Source organism: Mucor velutinosus (genome assembly GCF_035048745.1).
Source record: "Mucor velutinosus strain NIH1002 chromosome Unknown tig00000041, whole genome shotgun sequence".
Lineage (NCBI taxonomy): Eukaryota > Fungi > Mucoromycota > Mucoromycetes > Mucorales > Mucoraceae > Mucor > Mucor velutinosus.
Window position 1 is genome coordinate 4,562,019 of NW_027041905.1, and position 23,263 is coordinate 4,585,281.

General features: G+C 41.0%; 9 protein-coding genes across 9 annotated transcripts; 6 read left to right on the forward strand and 3 right to left on the reverse strand.

The window, feature by feature from the left end:
- Nucleotides 1-348: 348 nt before the first annotated feature.
- Nucleotides 349-1,854, reverse strand: PWP1 (rRNA-processing protein; the record flags this gene model as incomplete). The annotated part of the gene is made up of 1 exon (XM_064821073.1): nt 349-1,854. The coding sequence occupies one exon, from the start codon at nt 1,852-1,854 to the stop codon at nt 349-351; it is 1,506 nt and encodes a 501-aa protein (XP_064684993.1).
- Nucleotides 1,855-2,800: 946 nt separating this feature from the next.
- On the reverse strand, nt 2,801-3,573 carry ATC70_001681 (uncharacterized protein; the record flags this gene model as incomplete). The annotated part of the gene is made up of 3 exons (XM_064821074.1): nt 2,801-3,006; nt 3,070-3,180; nt 3,243-3,573. 3 exons carry the CDS (start codon nt 3,571-3,573, stop codon nt 2,801-2,803), a joined length of 648 nt encoding a protein of 215 aa, XP_064684994.1.
- A 964-nt stretch (nt 3,574-4,537) lies between these two features.
- On the forward strand, nt 4,538-5,078 carry ATC70_001682 (uncharacterized protein; the record flags this gene model as incomplete). The annotated part of the gene is made up of 3 exons (XM_064821075.1): nt 4,538-4,698; nt 4,763-4,830; nt 4,894-5,078. The coding sequence occupies 3 exons, from the start codon at nt 4,538-4,540 to the stop codon at nt 5,076-5,078; spliced, it is 414 nt and encodes a 137-aa protein (XP_064684995.1).
- Nucleotides 5,079-6,922: 1,844 nt separating this feature from the next.
- On the forward strand, nt 6,923-7,987 carry ATC70_001683 (uncharacterized protein; the record flags this gene model as incomplete). Its single annotated transcript, XM_064821076.1, has 2 exons — nt 6,923-6,998; nt 7,056-7,987. The coding sequence occupies 2 exons, from the start codon at nt 6,923-6,925 to the stop codon at nt 7,985-7,987; spliced, it is 1,008 nt and encodes a 335-aa protein (XP_064684996.1).
- Nucleotides 7,988-8,128: 141 nt separating this feature from the next.
- Nucleotides 8,129-8,857, reverse strand: ATC70_001684 (Phospholipase; the record flags this gene model as incomplete). The annotated part of the gene is made up of 2 exons (XM_064821077.1): nt 8,129-8,590; nt 8,651-8,857. The coding sequence occupies 2 exons, from the start codon at nt 8,855-8,857 to the stop codon at nt 8,129-8,131; spliced, it is 669 nt and encodes a 222-aa protein (XP_064684997.1).
- Nucleotides 8,858-9,116: 259 nt separating this feature from the next.
- Nucleotides 9,117-9,911, forward strand: GTS1_1 (Protein gts1; the record flags this gene model as incomplete). The annotated part of the gene is made up of 5 exons (XM_064821078.1): nt 9,117-9,121; nt 9,200-9,274; nt 9,330-9,336; nt 9,471-9,776; nt 9,840-9,911. The coding sequence occupies 5 exons, from the start codon at nt 9,117-9,119 to the stop codon at nt 9,909-9,911; spliced, it is 465 nt and encodes a 154-aa protein (XP_064684998.1).
- A 1,100-nt stretch (nt 9,912-11,011) lies between these two features.
- On the forward strand, nt 11,012-12,409 carry ATC70_001686 (uncharacterized protein; the record flags this gene model as incomplete). The annotated part of the gene is made up of 2 exons (XM_064821079.1): nt 11,012-11,681; nt 11,751-12,409. The coding sequence occupies 2 exons, from the start codon at nt 11,012-11,014 to the stop codon at nt 12,407-12,409; spliced, it is 1,329 nt and encodes a 442-aa protein (XP_064684999.1).
- A 197-nt stretch (nt 12,410-12,606) lies between these two features.
- NUF2 (kinetochore-associated Ndc80 complex subunit nuf2) lies at nt 12,607-16,037 on the forward strand (the record flags this gene model as incomplete). The annotated part of the gene is made up of 2 exons (XM_064821080.1): nt 12,607-13,863; nt 14,088-16,037. 2 exons carry the CDS (start codon nt 12,607-12,609, stop codon nt 16,035-16,037), a joined length of 3,207 nt encoding a protein of 1,068 aa, XP_064685000.1.
- Nucleotides 16,038-20,072: 4,035 nt separating this feature from the next.
- On the forward strand, nt 20,073-21,263 carry ATC70_001688 (uncharacterized protein; the record flags this gene model as incomplete). Its single annotated transcript, XM_064821081.1, has 1 exon — nt 20,073-21,263. The coding sequence occupies one exon, from the start codon at nt 20,073-20,075 to the stop codon at nt 21,261-21,263; it is 1,191 nt and encodes a 396-aa protein (XP_064685001.1).
- Between the last annotated feature and the right edge of the window lie 2,000 nt (nt 21,264-23,263).

Consider the following 23,263-nt stretch of genomic DNA (forward strand, 5'->3'; position numbering starts at 1 on the left):
TTTCTCGTATAATCGTTTCTGTGGGTATCATTGCCGTTATATTATAGGGCTTTGAGCAATCAAGGAGAGTCTTTTTTGCCAGCCAGAAGGAATTAAAATCTCGATCGACATTCTATCACAATTCGTTGATTTCTGATCCTTTTGCGACTTGATCGACTCATTTTACCATATTCGACTATGAAAGTTGTAGTGATCATCCTTTACAGCCTTAAGCTATCTAGAAGACAAGTGTATGTAACAAAGTGACTTGCCATATATAATATTTAATTAAACTACTACTTATATTAATGCTTGAGATCTGACAATCTCATCACTTCGGCACAGATCTTGGTGGTGACATAATTGGTATCAAAAGGCATTCCTTCGAATGTATGTAGGAGCTGGAATCTCCATATCATACGAATGGTGACAGCAAACAGGTCGAAGATTGTAATCTTGATGTCGAGATTGTAGATGAAGTATTGCTTCAGGTTCAGATTGACTATAGATTGGTATACTTGTGGATTGGATGTTGGACCAAATGTCGTTTTTGTGGGGGCAGCTAACCATGAGATGTTTGGCATCTTCAGTATCATTGCAGAGAGTACATTTGTCATCTTCAACGTTCCTCAGGCGTCGAACGGAAAGAGCTGATTTACTTGGGCATTGCTTATGGATCATTCTATACCAGACATTTCTCACGGAGTGATGCATGTTTTGATGATAGAAGTGTTTCCACTGGGCTTTGCTGATGGTATGATTGAACTTTCGTCCAACAACAAGGTTGTGTATGTCCAGCATAATTGATCTCAAGTCTTTGTTCGCCATTCGAAGCATTGGGCGGTCTTGGTAATTAAGCATAGCAATGAAAGGCTGTAGATCTAGATGAACCTCCATGTTTCTTGTATCCGCGAAGGATTTCAATTTGATGTTTCCACAAAGACGGCCTCTTTCTATCTGGTTCCTGATGTTTGGTCGCTTGCATTCACTTCTTGACTTTAGCTGCAGAGTACTTGTTTCCTGATCGATGTGGAAGAAGTCGTGAACTTTGCTCTCCCTGATCGAGTCTCTGCTTGTATATCCCATAGCTACTTCCTCATTGTCAAAATCAAGAATTTCCAGCACTGGCAATGACAAGAGTCTCATGACATTTGGTTTGACAGGCCAAGCGAGTGAGAGCAGAGAATGCTTCATACAGGTATCTATTGCCTCGAACATCATGTAATAAGGGTGGAAGCCTCTTAACTGGTTTTTGTATCTAGCCGTTTGGAGCAGTATAGGGATTATGTGCGATGGTGAGTCGTGCGACATCTTCAAATAATCCACTAGTAGCCTATAAGTGAGACCAGGTATGTTGTTGCTGTTTTCTGTTAGCAAAGCGTTCAGATATCTGAATTGCAGAACCTTTTGTTGAGCCATTATATCAAGCAGTCCTAAACCGCCTTGATACCTTGGTAGGAAGAGAGAATTGCCCTTTAGAGGTCGATACAGACCAGACATTACAAACTGATAAATGATTGAAGCTATCTTCTTGACTGTGTCTTTGGGCAGGGAAACGATCCGAATGACATGCCATAGTCTGGGCAATATCATAGTGTTGGCAATATTCGCTCTGCCGTACAGTGAGACTTGCCGTGCTGCAAACCTTTCAACAGCAGTAGTAATATCACCCAGCAGCTTAGCAATGTATACGTCTCTTTGTTGATTGCAGAACCAAATTGGATAACCTAGGTATTTTATAAATCCTGTAGACGTAGAACCATACCATTTGATTTTGAGATTGTTTGTTGCATGATCTTGAATTAGGCCACCAGTTTGGCTTGTCATTCTTCCACCATGAAGAGGGAAGGCCACGGACTTGTCGTAGTTGATCATTTTTGTTGAAAACCATGAGGGGTACCTCATGCTTTTTGGTCGATTTTCGGTCATGTTTTTTTTTTGGCCCAAAAAGTTGAGCAAAGGTATCAGAAAGTAACTGCCAGATGAGAGCAACTGCTTGGTGCTATTCTGACCATCTAAAACGGCCTTGAGCACAAGAAAACGCAGCTCAAAAGCACCCAGATTCTGCTGTATCAGGGACACTAATGACTAAAAAGGGGTAATATATGTATGATACTTTCCCGTATATGAAATAGCTACGTGTATATGGATGTAGAGCATCACATAAGAATCAGATCCACAGATAATATGAAGGGCTCTCATGTGTAAGTGAAAGGTCAAAATATAAGTAGCAGTCTTTTGATAAAATACGCAGGGGCAAAGGTAGCGCGAGCTGCCGCTGCGTAGGTAGGTTCTCACCCAAGCAAAGCGAAGGTAGAGAGCCATCCGAAGCATAAACGCTCGTATTTGTATAGTGTATGTACATTTTAGTTTTCATATTAATAAACCTGCCTCCTTGACTTCAATTTTACAATGAGAAAAAGGTGGGTAGTGCGCTACTTTTTTTTTTTTTTTTTTTTTTTTTTTTTTTTTACATAGTCAAGTACCACAGGAGGCAAGTTAGATTCAACCAAAGGTGATGGTAATCTTTGTTTCTTTATCAGTTAGACTTGTCAAGACCCTTCCACTATAGATCCAACATCTGCTAAACAAAAGGCTGGCTTTGGGATAGAATCAAATGCGGGATCTTTGGATAATATAGACAGACATTGAGATGCATTCAGCCTTTTCAATAATATACAGAATAAGGCATCATTATCATCAATTGTCGAGAGAAAAGCCCATTACTTTACTAGCATCTCTTTACATTTAAATACAAGGTTTGAAATATTTTAATAGCAATGTTGAGGTAGTATGTATATAATTACGGTTGTATATTAAGTTAAAAATCAAGAGTCATTTCATTATCCTTCTTGAGCAATTCCAACATGCCAGGAGGCATCAAAGGCTTCTTGATGGTCTTTTGCTCGCCATCTTTGGTAGTGATGGCCTTAGTTTCTGCAATATATCTGAATGGCATGGTGACAGACTCATGGCGAGAAAAGAAGATCTCAGGGTAATCAATGTAAGGGACTTCATCCAAAGGAACTATGAACATGAACAAATCAGATCACCTGTCTAATGTTGTATATGATGTGGCTACCAACTTACTCTTGTCCTCAACTACTTTTCTGGTAACATTGACGGCAGTATCAGTGGTCATTTGAACTGGACCAAGACGTCTGCCAGCAAAACCCAACTTACGCAACTCTCCAGTGCGATCTAGCATCCTTCATCGTCAGTGTACGTCCATTTCATGAGAGCAAATCCAATAACACACTAACCTCTAGGAGGGTGATCACCCAAAATACCACCAAACAAGAAATATTTAAACTTATCACCATCTTCAGGAGCTAATTCAGAGGTGCCGGCAGGATCCAATAAACAGATTTCCTCTGGCTTGACACCAGGCAAATTTAAAACGTCTACTTGGTAGCATTTGGCGGTTTTGACTTCCTCTGGCATGCCTTCATTTAAACATTTGTCTGTCAATGAAGTGAAGTATAAGTGATCAGGACCGATGTTTTGAAGCATGTGCTTATATTCCAAAGCACACCATTCATGCATGGCGTCTTCCATATGTTCAATGATGTATCCACGCTTTTGATCAGTCATTTTGTGTTGCTTGTTGTTGTGTGTAATGAGTGAGAAGGGGAGAAAAAATTGAAAGAAGAGTTGCTTGTGTGCCTAATTTTAGAGGCAGTCCATGGGAGATGGGGCCAAAAAAAAGGAAAAATAGTAACTGAATGATTCTTGATATGTATAGCTCTGCCTCAGATTATACTATCAGATCAAGTATCTTAATTTTATGCCATTTTGATCTTGGATTTTTAATTTCATAAAAAAAAAGACATTTGAATGGTTTGCCAGAATGAACAACATTGCTTAGCCAACACGTCAAAATCATACATGTGGTGGCTTTGAATTCATGCAATATTGATGTGAAATGCCCATAATCGTGCTACCTGAGAAGCATATCTTCATCATTGAACCGCTGGATACTATTTCACAATGAAAAAAAGATTCTCTTAATCAAGCACTATTATTAAACAGCTCAAATGTAGCACTGCCATTGATATGATCATATTCTCGAAAATAGCTAATTATCATTCGAACTTCTATCATATCCAGATTCATAATTTCAGTCGAGACATACACTAAACATCCATAACATGACACCATATAATGGTGCTGGCTCATTCATATTCAGGGTTCTATTATGTCAGAACCTAAATAGCTTTTATCTTTGGTTTCATCACTGAGTAATATTAGCCAAGTAGCGAGAGCTAGGATTGAATCGATGAGTGCTTATTTTAACATTTACAGTCGAGTGAATGGAAAAAAAAAGATGGTATCAGGTAGCCCGCCTATTTTATCTATATAAACTAACTGACGCTTCTTTTGCTCTTAAATGATTGATATCAGTACAGTAAGCATGTTCTGAGCATACACAACTGCTCGGAATCGGGATTAGTAGCACAAATGTCTCGGTTACACTACGATCTCTTATAAAAGACAAATCTCGATCCCTTGCTTTTGCCTCACTGACACATCTCTTTCTTTTTCTCAATTCCTTTCAATGAAGTCTTTTTGTTTTAATATCTTTTTCTTTATAGTCTGCTTTACATTTAACGTACATGCTTACCTGAGTGAGCGCAGCTCACCATTTACTATCCAAACCATAGACAAACCAAATGCCCCAATCACCCTACGACATGGCGATACGCTGCAAATTCAGTGGTAAGCATCCCGGCTGTTTACACTCTTGAAACAACGCACAAGAGGCTAAAAATCCTGTTTATAGGACTCTAGCACCTGGTGTACGCTTTCCATTGTACGGATACGCATCTGCTAAAACCGCAAAAACTGATGGTAAAGTATAGCCTGTGGTTAGTTTGATGTGCTATTTTACTCAAGATTGTACAAACACAATAGTTGGACTTTTGCCTATCGAATCAACGCGCACACAAGATTACACACACATCATAGACACTGAGATCTCGATTCGAGACTACCTATACACCTGGACTGTAACTCAAGATGTGCCAAAAGGAAAGTACCGTCTAGGCGTTGGCTTCTTTTACCACGAAACCACACAAAATGAGATTCACATCATCTAGACAATATATACACTCTGGATACACAACATCATTTATACCAACGTTTGTGAAATAAAATACGCAACATGTACATACACACACACACACATAATGATTCTGTTTGCATTAGACATGACGTTATCTTGACGAGGGTAATACAAGAACTAAAATGGCCTTTCATTATGACATGATTTTGGACAACAGGTTGCGTCTTGATGGAGGGGTCGTTACATTTTATTGAACACATTGGAACTGTGCAACAGAATTGGAAAAAGTGAGGCTATCAGTAGGTTCTTTTATTGTAGAGATTCACCAACATGGTGTCTGTGATGATAACAAGATTTAAAATTCCCTCCATTAATCATCCCTTGTCTTGAGATGGCTTCTGTTGCTTGACTGAAAAGCTACTCAATCTCTCAAGGACAAGCAGTAACCGCCTTGTTTGTGGTTGGCTGTTGGAGAGCAAGGTCGCTTCAGTAGTATATGGCATTCAAGGAATCCAATAAGCCCCTGAATATCTGGACCATTAAGCTATATTGACCACTTGCGACGTGGATCAGCTCTGCACAAATGCTTGAATAGGAGACGAAGCAACGAATGCTAAATTCTTCATTGAAAAATCGTTGTGATTTCACACACCAATTGTTCATGCTGCTGTTCTTTCTGTAGCTGCATAAAATACGTGGGAAACGTATGCTAGGAGCAAGTGTTGCAGGTGAAGACAATAGCAATTCTGTGCTGTTGACCAGGTCAGTGGGTGCGGAAACTTCAAAGGAGGCATTAAAGCCATTTTTGCTCTTGTGGATAGCGCCTGCCACCAGTGCTTCATACTTGCAGCGCAACAAATGCAGCTCACAATAGCTGTCTCTTCCTTCAGCCAACTCATCAAATACAATGTTGATTATGTTAGGTTTTTCATTGAATTTTGTCGCAACCACTACATCGTCGACCTTTGTACTTTTTTTTACCTAAGTTTCCACCTGGGGTTACCAACAGCCAGTTTTCTTCTTTTATTGTAATGATGCCATGCGTTAGCTTTTGAACAATTTTTTCAATTGAGTCACTCAGTTGTGAAGGGTCAGTACAAAAGTTTGTTATCAAGTTGTATGTCGATGACGTTCAATTTTCTAAAACAATCTGCAGCATCTGGGTCTGTGCTTGGGTGCAATGTGCCGAATCACGGATTCGATGTCCTCGACATTTCCACTGAAGGCTCCTTTCCAGAAGTTGCCGTCTTTGAGTACAAGTTGATAGTTCTTGATCAATTTGAAATACAAAGTGCCAAATACCATACGTATTCAAATCACTTATTCATTCCAAAGGCAATGACGTATCTCAATGTCGCATGAAATATCATCAAGTTTCTATAATGATACAGACGGCTTCACCTTTATATAAAAAGCCGCGGATGGAGTGCGCCATTACTGTCATGGCGGGAGTGATGATAAAATCCACTATTAAACCTCGGCAGTTTTACTCTACTTAACCATTACAGCAGGAAGAAAAAGACATGTGATATATACTGGGAAGGGTAGGGAATTAACACTGTTACCGATCAGCGACTTGAGGCTGATAGACCATATTAGGCACAGTATATAAATACATTGGGATTGATAGCTGTAGATATATGAAAATATAGAGCATGACAGACATTTAAAGACCTCGCCAGATGAAGCAAACAAACATAGCATCATTATATATAACGTAAGATTAACATTGTCTGTATGCGTTACTACACTTTCTCTCCTATGGTTCATATCACACCATGCCTATCCATCGTTTGCCTTGTCGCTCTTGGATTAGTGGAGTGCCAGCCTTTAAAACTTAAGCGATCATTCAAAATTGCATTACACAAATCAGCATTAATGTCCAATGCTACCTCAAGTAGTGCTGTCTCTTTCATCAAAAAACAAAAGCAAACTGCCTATAATCACGGAAGTGGTAAATGTTCAATCAGACCTGTATTTGTTGCTGCTCATAACCAATCCTCCCATATAGGCTATTACGGTGAAATTGGCATTGGATCGCCACCTCAAAAATTTAACGTAATCTTTGATACAGGGAGCTCTGATCTTTGGGTTGTATCTTCCAAATGTTCCAGTGAAATATGCAAAAATCATCAGAAATTTGATTTTCAAGCCTCCTATACCTATGAATACGCTGCTGAAGACGACGAAGAGGAGGAGGGTAAAATAGAGCAAGGCGTGGTTCAAGTAGAGTATGGCACTGGAAGCATACAGGGTTACACGGGCAAAGATATAGTGGCATTGGCCGACAATCAAATCTTGCTGCAAGATCAAGTTATCGTGGATGCGTTTGATATTTCCAGAGACTTCATTGGGTCCCCCTTTCATGGCATATTTGGGCTTGGACTGAGCGGTCTCAGTAGCTCAAAGAGTAGCCCCCCCTTGTATACAATGATCGAACAAGGTTTGATTCAGGAACCTCTCTTTGCCATCTACTCTCAGCATAATGCAGGTGAAATCGATTTTGGTAGCACTGATTCAAGCAGGTTCCACGGTAATGTGACATATGTGGATGCCATCGATACAAGCTACTGGATGATGTCGATAAACAGAGTTCAAATTGGATTGCAAGCATTTGATAATAGAAGGGCCATCATTGACAGTGGTTCCACCTTGATCATCATGCCAACTCAAGATGCAGCTGCGTATCATAGACAGATAGAAGGTGCTCATAGTAATGGTGATGGTACTTGGTCTTTCCCATGCAAATCTGTCAAGAAACTGAGTCCCTTGACCATACAACTCGATAATATCATACTATCCATTCCACCTGAAAAACTGTTTTTGACGCCCATGAGCCCAAGCAGTAAGAAGTGCCTGTCGGGCGTCTCTGGCCAAACGATGGATGAAGACAACACTTGGATTTTGGGCGATATCTTTTTAAAGCACTTTTATACGGTATGAACACTTGAATATATATATATATATATACATTTATTCTAATCTATGATAAAAAAAAAGGTATTTGATCTAGGAAACCATCGATTGGGATTTGCTACTGCCAAGGAAGATGAACAGATGTCGGATCCAATGTACAAGCAAGTTTTACTTTAATAAAGTGTCTTCCTCTTCTTTTTGCTTTTCTTTTTCCATTGCCATCAGCTTCTCAAATACGTCCTCCATCTCTTTTGCCTGAGAATCAGACACAAATTTAAGCGATAACGGACGTTTCAGTTGCGCATGGTTTCGAATCATGGAGCTTAGTAAAGGTGTATAATCCTGCAATGCTCTGTGTACATTGCCCCGCTCCTTTTTCACTGTGGATGATGGTTCGTATAGTACTCGACATTTCCTCAAGTTTCTCGACACTTTGACACCTCGAATTGTAACATGGCCCGGAGTCACCCATTGACTTGGCATCACTTCTGTAGAGTACATGGTTGAAATGGCTCTTTGCAACCTTTCTGCTAATCGTTGTTGTGGGATGTTGGGTGCAGAGTCGAATTCATTGTAATTAACAAGTCGAGCAGGTGTGGTATACAGCTGTTCAATGCTAGTAGATGTTGTCTAATATTTACAAACCAGTCAGTTACTGCTTCAATTCATCCGATTTCCAGATACACATACTAAGCTATCACCGTTTGGTCTTCTTCTCTCTTTCTTTGTCTTAAAAAACCGCAGAGCAGGACCAGGGATCATCATGTCATCCAGAATTTGCTGGTTTTGTGGGGAATAGCGAGGTAGTTTGGGTTGCTTTTTTGGCTTTGTGGCAGCACTCGACATGAATCGAACTGCCATGGCGGCATTCTTTTGATTGTTTCTCATGAATTGCATAGTGAAAGTAGAGCTGATTTAAAGAAAGAGAAGGGCTAGTATATGAATTGCATGGAAAATATACCTGAAAGCTAGGATGTCGATGTGGTCCGGTCCATAGGATTGACTGCAATGGGTATTCCGGAAGGAGAATAAACTTGGATGGGTTTGGCCTGAAAATGTTGTAGGGCAGCAGTGGGGGCGGGCCCAGGAGGTAATAGGAAGCGTAGATGACAGACAGTGTAATACCTCCTCTTTCGCCATACATCCATAATACAAGATGAAGTAAATAAACGATCCAACATGATCCATCCAACACAAAAACATCCATCCATGATCACTAATTCACGTTGCTCCATATAGGCTTGAGATTTGTTCTTTCTCTGGCCACAAGATCTATCCTGCCAAGGGTAAGACTTACGTCCGTGTCGATAGCAGGTAAGTTTAAATCAAAGTACATGTGTTGAATATAATGACTCATGCCATTCTATAGAGTAAGTGTTTTGGAAATAGAGGAACAAACGACATGTAGATGGAGAGGAATGAGGAGATAGAGAGAGAGAGAGAGAGAGAGGGAGGAAAAACGAGCATTGTACGTAGATTTGGATATTAATGGGACTCTTTTACATGATAGACTTTCCGTTTCATCAACGGTAAGGCTGCCTCTTACTTCCTCCAACGTTTGAACCCTCGTAAGATCAGATGGACCGTCATCTACCGTCGTTTGAACAAGAAGGGTATGACTGAGGAAGTCCAAAAGAAGCGTTCTCGTCGTACTGTCAAGCACGAGCGTGCTGTTGTTGGTGCCTCTTGGGACGCTATTCGTGCCAAGCGTAACCAAAAGCCTGATGCCCGTGCTGCCGCTCGTCAAGCTGCCATCTCCAAGTCCAAGGACGCCAAGAAGGCTGCTGCTGCTGCCAAGAAGGCTGCTAACCCTGCTGTAAGTATCATAGAGAATGACATTGCATTGAAAAAGGGCTGTGTGATTGATAGTGTTTTATAGGGTTCTCAAGCCAAGGTTAGCAAGCAACAAGCTAAGGGTTTCGCTCCCAAGGCTGCTGCCACCTCTCGTTAAATCACATTTTTCTTTCTTTCCATTCATGAAATAAAAATACATAAATTAATATAAAATGTACATGCCGTTTTGGATGATCTGGCCAGTGTTATTGGTCTTTTGTGTGTAGAGTAGATGCGATACATTGGGGCAATAGCAATGGACATGTCAACCTTTTGTTGTAGTTGATTGGATATCAAACTTTGCCATTCTAGTTTGAAATCAATGGCGACCCTTGACAGCTGAAAGCATGATCCTTGCATTGGAGACCCTCTTATATGGATGGCGTAATACGGCTGAGAAGTTCTATAGTATTTTATCCAGATATTATTCCAGTTTATGCTATCTATTGATATTGAAAGATCATATGTGATCCCCGTACCTGTTGATAAATAACATGAAAGCTGAACACGATTAGAGTAAACATGCGAGAGCATTTGGCAATGAGAGTTACTCTAAACTCGACTACAGTTGAATTGTATATACAGTAATGCCTCGAGGCATTGAGCATTTACTTTAAAAACCTTATATGATCGAGCATGTTATCAACAAAATTGTTGCCAATTGCCAACGAGATTTGCAGTTATCATTCTCCCTCAATGAATATTATGATACAAGTTTTAAAGATAGCCTTGTCACATACCGAAATAGATTTTCAGCCAATGGTAATAGCCTCTTTTAAAGTGAATGAATGAAACGAATAGACTACGTGACATGCCGAAATGTTGCAATTACATGTATTTTGGCGGTGAGCCAAGATGATTGGCGTTTTCAGATATAAAACCGCCCAACAAAAGCAAAGGAAAGTATCCAGACTAAGCAATAGTCTTTTCGACTTCATGACGCCATTTAATCAGCATCCTAATAATCATCATTGTCATCATCAGAAAGGCATTGTGGTCGGCCAGAAGCACCAAAATTAATTCAAACCCTGCTTATTTTTTTTCTGCTTAACATTGGCTATGTTTTGTTTGGTTTTTTTTTTTTTTTTTTTTTTTTTTTTTTTTTGTCGACTTCTTTAAATGGCTGTTCCCGATTAACAAACATTGCCTAAAGGACGAGATCCTAAAGGTGGAAAAGCCACGGATTCTCGCCACAACGCCACCAAACAAAAGGATCCTATGCGGTCATATGCACAAATCCTGAAGTCGGATCAAACCAGGGACACATTTGATCTGACATCTCGCAACTCTGACGAGCTGGGCCAGCTCACCGAGGGGGGACAACTATTCCTCCACGCCAGGGACAAGAACTCTGTGATCATCTCGACCGAGCAATTCCTTGCATTGCAGGTTAATTTCAAGGATCTTGCGATAGTACTTCGTAGTCAGTTCCCGGATGCCTTGGGTCTTCGCATCCGTAACGTCAGTCAAACCACCAAGTACTTTGAAATCAATTTTCGCACTGCTGAAGCCAGGGAGGCCGCCCTGAAGAAAGAGTTTACCTATAAAGGAATGCAAGTCATTGTCAGCCGTACCTATCCTAAGGACGCTACCATTGTTCGGGTTAGTGTAAGCAATCTACCTTATGAAGACGAGGAGACGCTGAAGGATGCAATGTCAACAATTTTTGGTAAATATGGAGAAATCTTGGAGATGGGTCTGCTCCATACTGTGCATGGGCACTTCTTTACCGGTAGAGGTTTCGTCACTTTGAATCTCATTCCTGGTAAAGAGTATGCACCTCTGGTACCTCTAATTAACTCTTGGGAATCTGGTGAAACTCTCAAGATTACCTACACTGGTATGAAGCCTACCTGTAGTCGTTGTCATATCACTGATCATGTCTTTGGTAACTGTTCTGTCATGAGTCCATGAGTGAAGCACTGTCATATCTGCAGCAGTCCTAATCACTTACAAGACACATGTCTGAGCGCATGGTGGAATCAACGCAAGAAGGCTGCCAAGTTGAACACAACACACACATCACCACATCAGTCGAAGGCCACTGACAAGAAGGCAGCACCTGTAGTACCTACACCTGCTAAGGCAGATGAGAGTACTTCTGACAAGACGAAGGTTACTAAACCCTTCATTACAGAGATCATCCCAGCATCTTCTCAAGAAGCAACCAACACCAATTCCAACACCACGGAATCCTCTTCCATTGCTGAAGAGACAGCACCCATTCCATCTAGTGATGAGGATGGAAAGGACGTCGCTGCCACTGGGGAGGAGCAGCTCACCAAGGAGGTTGAAGTGTGTGAATCTGAACAAGAGCGTTTAACGGTTATTCAGAAGCAACAGGGCGACACTCCAGAAGATGATCTTGATGATGAGATGGATGGTGACGACAACGTCGATGAGAGCGATATCAACATGGAGGAAGCGGCCAAGGAGGCGGCAAGCAGCCCTATACCTCTGGATGAGGTTCTCCAGAAGATGAGACGCCAGCTCAGGCTCCAACGTCGCAAGGCCAAGCAACTGCACAAGGACAACAAGGACAAGGCATCACGCCCTCGTCACGGTGGAACGGCTTCGAAGAAGAAGGCTTCTACCAACCCCTCATCACGTCAATAATTATTATGAGTAATCATAATAATTATAGGAAATCCTTAAATATCAAATTTGGATCTCTGAATTGTCGATATCTACTCAAAGCCAACAATCCTCAATCCTCAGATTCCTTCATTCGATACTTATGGGGGCAAGATTTAGATGTTTTTGCTTGCCAGGAAACCAACATACCCTCACTCAACTTTGACGACAGGATTGCAATGCTCGACCTGAAATTTCAATCCGTTCAAAGTATTTGGACATCGAAATGCGGCATCTTCAACTTCAATCGAAACATTCACATGGAGAAGATTCACATTTCTGATGATGATAGAATTATATTTGCAAAATTGACGATACCCGCGGAACCAGACCTGTTGCCCATCAATGTGCTCAACATCTATGCGCCTGCGGATTCATCTCAGAACAGAGCCATTTTCTACAACAGCCTTATGAACTACATCAAGTTTCTTGATTCATACGGTGACATATTGGAGCGTTTGATTTTGGCGGGCGATTTCAACTTTCAATACGACCTTCGTTTGCCCAACAACGCACCCACCAAACGACCAACAGCATTTGTCTTGTTTACGGATACTTTCTTTCATGATTGTAACAACAACTACAGTGACTCCTTCTTTGAAACTCTTCCAACCTTTCGACGGGGCAAGGTCATTAAAACGCTTGACTACATCATGGTGGGCCGCCAGCTGAAGGATCTCTACTTTGACAATAATATTCAGCACGTCTTTTCGGCGTGGACTGACTATGCTTTACTGACCATCAAGCTGCGTCTTCAACTCAACAACACGGGCAAAGGGTTATGGCGGGCCAACCCCAACCTGGTGCACTACAAGTCCTATGTAAAGAAGATCAACTCTGGTATCAGCCACTTCATGCAGACCATCCTTGCTAACTCCTCAGATAGCAATCAGATCAAATGGGACCGTTTGAAGGGCTACATCCGGAAATTGACTAAAGCTTACTGCAGTAACCGTGCCTCCTGGAGGAAACAGCGTCTCAAGGATCTCCAAAGCTCTCGGAGTCAGCTCATCCGTCAGTTGAAAGATGATCAGGAAGCATTGCAGCAGGAACTTCCCAAAATTGAGAAACCTATAGCCCGGCTGGAACATGAGATGGCTCTCAATGCCACTCTCAAAGCTGGTAGACTTTGGCTAGACAACAACGAACACTCGATCGGCTTCTTGAAGAAGACGGGTGAAAGGCGTCTTGCTCAACGGACAATGGACACTATCACTCACCCAACGACAGAAGTTCCCTGTACTACCACTGCGGATAAGCTGGAGGCGGTTCATGCTTACTATGATGTGCTGTACTCTCCCGAGCCAACTCATCGTTACTCTATGGACAAGTTGCTCAGAGGTATCCAGAATACAATTTCCGTGGACGATGCTGAATTCATCATATCTTCCATTGACTTGGATGACATTCTGAAATCAGCTCGCCAGTGTCCGAAGGTTAGTAGCCCAGGCAGAAATGGCCTTCCTATCCCATTCTATATCTGGTTATGGCTCATCCTGCCTGCAAATAACTCGTCCTCGCTGTGTACAATGATGTCCTTAACCTCGGTGTGTTCCCACCTTCCTGGCAGGAGACGTGTATTGTCCTCTTACCTAAGAAGGGTGATCTGTGGAATCTGGCAAACTGGCGTCCGATTTCACTTATAAACACTGATTGCAAGGTATTCACCAGGACCTTGAACTCAAGGGTCATTGGTGCGGCCAACAAGGTCATCACTGGACATCAAGCAGGCTTCATGCCTACGCGATTTATTGGTGACCACGGTCTGGCTCTGCGACTCCTCATGGAGGACGCCCAATTACATTCCAATCGTTCTGTTGGTGTTATAATTGACAGTGCCAAGGCTTACGATTATGTAAACGAACAGTATATTTGCAAGGTGCTCCAGAAGTTTGGTTTCCCCACTACATTCATTACCAGTGTTTGTAATCTGTTCTTTAAGACCAAGATTGCGATCAATGTGAATGGGTTTATGACGGAATCAGTGTCTCAAAAGCGTGGGCTTCGTCAGGGCGACTCCATCTCCCCGGTGCTGTTTAACTTTGCTCTGGAACCTCTTCTGCTGGCTATTCTGAACGATGAGAAAATCAAGGGATACTCTATCCATACTGCTGCTGTCAAGTCGTCTTCCCTGCAATTGGTGGCGCCCGCTCCTGTCAAATTGCTGGCTTATGCCGATGATCTGCTGGTACTCGTCAATAATTGTGCAGAAATGCAGGCCATTCAAGACCACATCTCATGCTATGGTCGAGCGTCTAATGCCCGGGTCAACTACCACAAGTCCGTCGCCTTCCCTTTGGCTGGAGATAGGTCCCGCGTGGGTCCTGACTTGTTTCGCCTCTCTGGTCGTCTCCAATTTCAATGGTATGACTCGGATAGTCCATCTTACATCAAGTATCTTGGATATTCTATATGGTTCAGCAAAGCCCAGCGAGATGTCTTCTGTAACGAAACTATCCTCAAGCTTCAAGCCTCCCTGGATAGACATCGAACAAGAAGCATTTCTGTCTACGGTCGTGCAAACATGGTAAATTCGTTGTTCTTAGCTCGCTTTTGGCACATGCTGCGTGTCACTACCCTGCCCACCGCTTTTGAGCGAAAGATCTCTTCCTTAGTGTACCAATTTGCCTGTCATAAGATTGTACCCACCATAAAGAAATCCGTCATATATCTGCCAAAGCATGTCGGTGGTCTAAGCGTCATTGATATTAAGGTGCAACAGCACATCTTGCAACAACGCTATGTTCGCGCTTTACTTTTGGATAATCAGGTCTCTCGCCCCATTCCTGCTTTCCTCATGCAACTGCTATGCGCGTTCATACAGGCCATCTATGGGGCCTCCCACCCTCAGCTGCCATTGCTGTTCCGTGACCTACGTTTTGGAACCTCATTGCCTCACCAACACTGCTTGCTACCAATCCTCCGCTCGATGGATGCCTTTGCTGTTGAAGCGTCTTGGTCTGATTGTGGTTTGTCGGTGGATACGTTGTTACAGTTGCCTATAACAGTGCTCTTTGATCCGGCAACTACCGATCCCAGTCTTCTGTATCACAAACAGTTCCGTCAGTTGCCTGCCCGTGTCTTCCTCGAACAAAGTCGTCTCCCTGAGGCCTTGGTGTTCAAAGCAAGAGCTGCCTGCTCCAGCCCCGGCCTTCTCTCTAGAATGGCCGCGGCCGTACACTCCAACACCATCCACTTTGTGTCTTCCCTTTGCCCCATTCTTCTTGCCAATCCTGCTGGTCCTGAGCCATTACTTGTCACCGGTGTAGGTGTTGATCTGTCGCCCTACTATTGTCACAAGCTCTCCTACCAAGGTATTATGATTCCGTCCATGTCTAATACCGAGCTTCGTGCAATGTGCATGCGCGATCACCCTCCAATAACCAACCCTCGGGTAGATGTAAACCGACTCACCGTGGCCTCTTTTCTTCAAACGAAAATGCCCAGTGCAGCTCGTAATCTTTGGTTCCGGTTGATTCATAATAAGGTCTCTTCCAGAGTCAATGTGTACAAGATCTTCAAGCTACCAGATGGTCTTTGCGTGTATTGTGGCTACCGTGAGACTACCACTCACATGCTCTTTACTTGCCCTGCCAATCGGGACATTTGAACCAATTACTTTGCCCTGCTTTTTGTGCCTCTTGGGCCACTTGATATGAGCCAAGTTGCTACGGATGTCCTCTCCCTGGACCTCTCCTCGTACTGCCTCTTGGATTCATCCCTCAAGGTGTCCACGTTTGAAGCCGTAACCTGTGTTATCACAGCTATTTGGCGTGCCAAATGGCGTGATCATTATGATAGCGTTGGTTTCGACAATCAGTCCGTAATGGACCGTGCCATGATCAACTTGCGTAGAGTATCCTCTCTCAACTTGTTAAGCTAATTTTGTTTTCTTTGCCTTTCAGGACAGGTCACTTTACATTACATCTGCTCCCCTTTTATATTTTATCCAAATATCTTTTATGAGTTTATCTTAGCCAATAGATATTCATACTTACAAATAATAATAAAAAAATCGACTTCTTTAATCTATTTTACGAGGTTCGACTATGTAAATTGTGATGATCAGCCCCTACTTCTTAATACATTCTTAGAGTACCCTTCAAGGCGCTTCCAATGGTGCCAAGTAAAATGAATGTTTTGAATAAGCTTATTGAGCAGTTTTAGAAAATAGGAAATGATGATTTTAGCCAAAATATCGAAATTTTGTATATGAAGGCCTCACAAGAGTGGTTTCATGGGTTGCTTTGGGCTTAGAGAAGCATTTTGATTTACGATATACCATAGTAAAAGTCTTCATTTTTAAGGTGAAAAACGCGATCGTTTGATTTTCGATAAAAACCATGAGGGGTACCTCATAGGGCGGCCAAAGTTGTTTTTTGGGCGTTTTCTGGTTAAAAAACAGCACCAACCGAATGCCCTACAACATTGGCCACCCTTGATCTGCTGCTGTCAATGTGATCTCATATCCTTTCCTTTTTATCAATCTACAACTTGTTTTGATTATATTTATTATGCCACCATCTTCTTATAATTTGAAAGAAGCGTGAGTATATCAAGAGATGAGAGGAGAAATTGAAGGAGCAATCAATGGCAGAAGAAACAGCTAGATGTAATGATCCACATTACATACGTTTCAATCCACATGATTGAAATATTAGTATAACACACATATATATATATATAGATAGTCTTCTTTTTTGACAAGCATTGAGCGGTAGTGAAAATACCTATCATTACTAATTATATACAGTACTTTTACCACAATAAATCCATCACTTGATCCTAATACTACTCGCCCAAAAATATTTCTTATGTTTTTTAATAAATATTGCCCAAGTTTAAAGACATACAAATAGTAACACCAATCCGCCCCTCCCTAGTAGATATGTATTTTTTTTACAGAATCATTGCGCTCTTACTACACTAGACTTGTAACTGTTTTTTCAAAAAATGAAGAAAATTATGCAGAACGCCCAACTCTTGAGGTGAGCATTATTTAAGGTTTTGGTCGTTTTTTTTCTTGCAACCAATTGGTCGAAAAAAACGCCCAAAAACAACTTTGGCCACCCTATCATGCTTTTTGGTCGATTTTTGGTCATGTTTTTATTGGCCCAAAAAGTTGAGCAAAGGTGTCAGGATGTTACTGCCACTCAAGTACAATTGTTTGGCATCATTCCGACGGCTCAGAAAGGTCTACATGTCAAGATAGTAAGGCTTGAAAGTTGTCAAATTTGGTTGTGCTTCCTACATTTGCTTGTTGATTTATACAATAGATCCAGGTTAGACAGACCTCTGATCTAGTTTTAGGGGCTACTGCGAATTTGTAGCATCTGAATGATACAGACATCACATATTGAAATTTGGAACTAGATAAGCTCAACGATTTATCATTCATTCCGTTCTGACAACTTATCAGCGTATAGCTTACGAATGGGATCACGTTGGGTCCAAAGCTTAAATCTGCATAAAAAGGTCTCTCACCAATAATGTTAGTTCGTGCTAAGTAAGAAGATGAGCAAATGAAGGACAAATGGCATTTCAATGGTGATTTTAGTGTGTTGTATACAACTGAAAGCGTTGCTTAAAGATTTGATATAGGCATTCTCTTTTGATAGGAAGATGATACTCGTTGCGCAATCTTTTATGCTGAATTAGCTAATCTCTAGATTGAAATTGTGCGATGAAACAGCGTAATAGGGATCCACAGATTGGCGTATTCCATTGGCAACAAATAGGAGATGGGTTGATGAATTACTAATTAGATCTTCTACTGTTTCCTCCCACTCTAACCCTGTCCCTCCCCCCCCAATCCCCAGATATTGATTTATCAGATCCTCATGTGTGCTCCTAAATTACAACATTGAAAATGCAAATATCGTTCTGTACAACACTATTAATGAATCTTACGAGAAAATAGAGACTAGTCATGGGTCATTTAGCACTATTAACCTTAAAAAAAAGAGTGGGGAAACACGCCATTTATATGAACATTGATGTGGATTAAAAGCAAATGCCTTCATCTGCAATCTACGCCGTATCTTACAAATTATTGTTTGTATTATTAAAGGCGAATGTCTCCTCTCCTCCCCCCACTTGCAAATTTTAGGCGTACGGAGAAACGTTCAGCCAATATGTATCCATGGCAATGATTGCTCATATCAATATGTTTCCCGTTTTCAATCAAGTGTTTGTTATATGAAATGAATTAATAGGTAATCCAAAAGATGGCATGTGTGAATATTCAGCTTTATAGATAAATGTTTTACGTATTACACAACATGATTAGTTTGCATAAACTGAATGTTACTAATCCAAGTCAGTGGAAAATCATGGAAATCGGGAAAGCTCAGCGTAATGGAAAATTAATAATGCCATCCATCACAGTGGTTTGTATGGAAAAAAGTTCCTTATTTTGGAAACTAAGATTAATCTAAAAATTTCATGCAAAATCACACAAGCGATAGAGGCTATCAGCTCAAACAATATCAGGCTATTCACTATCTCTGTTATTGTGTGCTACAACACCTGGCTATTCACAATGATTGATAATGACAAATTTCTACATTGGCATCATCTTTGAGTAGCCGTCTAAATCAAGATAATTTCTCGCCACATGTTTGACTCATTTTTGTCAAAAAGTGTGAATCGTTGCACATTTAACCAATCATCGACGGTTACGATTCCTGGCTTCCTTGTCAATTCTAGACGATGATTGCGAGGGATATGTTGCAATATGTACTTTTAATACTCACATTTATTTGAGGGCTGCTATTTCTCCTTGAAATTTTTAATTCGATACATTCAAGAACACAAAAAGATTAAGGAAAATGAGAAATTTGCATACCCACGGTTCTCATCGGTACTTGTAAACAACAGATTACCAATTAGAAAGTAGGACCCCATCGATTCTTGAAGTCTGATCATCAACATCTCTCAATCTTGATAGTGATTTCATACAGCCATGAGGTCTCCTTCAAGGCAGAAAGAGAGAGGCAAGGAGATACCCATCAGCACCATCTATACATTAGAGCGTCAGGAGAAGCAAGGGCTTATTTTACCCGAATGTATCAAACCCCAAATCATCCCAGCCAAACATGGTCTTCCCAAATAGTTGCTTTATTTAGAATTTCGTCATATCAACATTTTCTCTGCTTGTTCTGGCGAGTAAACCAATGAGAAGCAGAGGAAAGCACGAGAAAAAGAAATCAAAATAGATCATAATTTCAACTATAAAAGAAGAGGCTGTATTTTTCCATTTTTCTTTTTCCTTACCTTTTGTATAAACACTCTTCTATTCTCTCTTTCCCCCCTTTTTTATATAACAAACGTTATTCATCATGGCTTCTTATTGATTTGCTCTCCAAGCGAACAAGACTATTAAATCAAATATCCTCTTTTTCAAAGCGATAATTCTATAAAAATATACAACAACTATTTTTATAAAAAAATCATCATTTTTATACACAAAACTCTCACAACCTTACTATGTTAAATCTCTTCGAATCTCGACATAGCCCTCTGGCATACACCGACTCAGTCATATCATCAACTTAATTATACACAACTCAAATTGCAAACAAATCTCTTTAAATATATAACTCTCGCAACTGCTACTACTACTATTCCTACTACTACTATCAATATGGTACATCAAGATACTTACTGGTCTCAACTCTCTGCCTCCATGGTCGATAAGATTGTCGGTCAAGAATTCCAATTACTGGAAGTCCTTGGCCACGGTGCTTACGGCTGTCTCTTCTTGGGACAATCCCTCAAGAACAACTCTTATGTCGCTGTCAAGGTCTTGACAAAGTCTGGACTCGATCTCCAACAACTGCAACTTCAGCAACTCGAAATTGACATTCAAACATCTCTTAAACATCCCAACCTCTTGGCTCTTCATCGTGTCATTCAAGATGCTGATTACATTTACATGGTGATGGAACTCTGTGATCAAGGCGACCTCTTTGATTACGTTATCCGTGATCAAGATGAAAACTCTATTCGTGAAGAACACATTGTCAAGAAGCTCTTTTGTCAGATCTTGGATGGTGTCGAAAGCATGCACGCTAACGGTGTCTATCATCGTGATCTCAAGCTTGAAAACATCCTCCTCAAGTGCGAAGATGATGAAGATGAGGAAGATGTCACTTGCAAGGTTGCTGATTTTGGTTTGGCCACTCGTGAACGCTATTCTATGGAGTTTGGCTGTGGTTCTACTTCTTATCTCGCTCCTGAGCATTTCGATGATGACAAGCAAGCTGAATTGATCCCTTACGATGCAGCTGCTTCTGATTCTTGGTCTCTGGGTGTTCTCTTGTTGGCATTGATGTTTGGTCGTAACCCTTGGCAAGAGGCTTCTTCTGCTGACCCTGCTTTCAGTGAGTTCAAGCGTGCCCCCTCCATGCTCAAGGAACAGTTATTTCCCGAGTTATCTACTGCTACTTATCGTCTTTTGGAATCTATCTTGGCTATTGATGGCGCTGACAGACCCTCTGTCTCTGAAATCAAGGAACAATTTTTAGCTATTGATCGTCTCTATGTGGATGATGAAGACGACTATTATGTTGATGACAGCAAGAAGGAATCGCCTGTTTCTATTCCTACTGCTTCTACCAAACATTCTGACATCACCTCATTCGACTCTGCTTTCTTTAGCGGTGGTACTGGTTCATCTTGGTCTGACATGGTTGAAGAAGATGAAGAGGCTGCACTCAGCAAGTCTATTGATTTCGATAGTAACCACAAACAACAACATCATTACGCTCAATACGATGATGAAGATACAGACATGTTTGTTCACAGTGGTGAAAAGGAGTCTTGGTGGCTCTAACTTTCTTAATTTACATATATACATATATAACTTTCACTCCTCTCCTCCCTCCTTTTGCTTTTTGACGTAACATTTAATAAAATATCCATATATCATTTGTTTATTATTGTAAATATCCAAATTTGTGAGTCCAAGTCTTGTTTTAATTGGTTTTAAACTATGAAAACATTCTCATTTGTATAAAGTTGCACAAGAGGCAATTTCACTTGTGGGTCAAGTGATGTTTGACCCCTCAAAAATGTTAAAGCCTGTGTGTTTGTGTGATAAAAGGGGCGAGATAGGACGAGTGTGAGCTTAATGTGGCGTACTACAGGATGTTTATTTGTATTACTGATATTACTAGACTTATTTACCAAATCAACGTGGTGTGCATATGTGTCTATCTATCTGTGTGTGTGTGTGTGTGTTGGTGCGTGTGCGTGTGCGTGTGAGCGAAATCACCACACATTTAGGGCTGTACAGCGTGGATCCTGTTTTCTGCCCCTCATGTGCACTAGTTTTAATATGGGCCATCCAGTAAAAACGAGACACAACTCATAAAGCTGCATAACATCATCGTACTTGTGAGGCACACCTAAACACTTTTTGGAAATATACGTATACATGTCGTCGTCAGTTACACAATCAAGCCAGCGAGTTCTTTCAATTGTAAGCGTTCGATGTTCTAGAAAGTTGCTTAAATGATAAGCCGAAATGTTGAATCTGTTTAGACAAGATCAAATCCCATGCAAAAAATATTCATTGCAAAAAACCCTGCCAATAGAGCAGTAGTCTAAAAGTAGTCTTCAGGAGTAACTAGTACAGTCAGGTTTGCCAGCTAGTAGCATACCTTGGCACGTTTTATGGCTTTCACAAGTAGAGATTTGACAGAATAACCAAGAGGAGGTTTTTCTGACTTGCAAAAAGCATTTAGCAAATTGTGTAGAGACTGTACAAAGCATCAGCTCCCGTTGTATTTAAGATGTGCATGCTAGTATTTGCAAAACATCTTATTCATCAGGTTAAAATTGTTGCCATGCCAGCAATTTGAGATTTTGAAACTGAAGCAGTGGGCTGATTTTGAGTAAAAGTTTTTTTTTTTTTTTTTAATTTTTTTTTTGATCTAGAATGGTCCAGTTTTAAGAGAATCAGGAAATGGGGGAGATCAACAACGCTCCTAAAGCGCAACATGATCCTGATAGATTGACAGCGCTGCAACTTGTCTCTTTTAGGTCAGGGAGTGCCAAGTAAATGTTGGGCTGATTTCTGACGTAAAATAGTGTAGCAATAATCTCTCAATTAAAACGCATATTTTGAGTATGTAGCGACCCTTGATCTAATTATAGAACTGATATTAGGCGATCGAGGCCTCTGATCAACTTAAATTTGGCGTTTGCTCCTCAACTAGATCAGTGTATTTTTGCCCACCAAAGGATGATACCACTGCTGTGTGATACAATATGGTTCTCATATGAAATCATTGGCTAAAACCGGTTCATGGATCGATATTGCAACAAACTGGTTTCGTTACGATGGAAAAGAGCGAGGAAATAACTATCGCCCTGATAAATACACGCCTTGTAATCACTGGGGCTCACATTGGTAATAGGACATTTGAACAGGCTGGATAGTTTTGCATTTGGCATTGAAATTCCCATTTAAATGAGCAGACTGTAAAAATTATAGCTGCCAGATATAAAAGTAAGCTGCAAAATAAACAATAGTAGTCAGGCTAAGCTATAGTACGGTTTACGTCGCAACCCCTCCTGTTAGCTTCGAGGACTTCCATGGTTTTCATTAGAAAGACATTTGCCACGATCAACTAGCAGCCAAAACGAAATTGCATCTCCGCTCGCAGCCTACTCCAGATTGGACAGATCTGATCTATCTTCGACTTAATTGAACTATTTTACGAGGCTTGACTATGTAGAATGTGATGATCATCCGATACGCTCTTATGCTTTCCTGGAGTACTTTTCAAGGCGCATCTAACGGTGCCATTTATCAAAGATGTTTTGAAA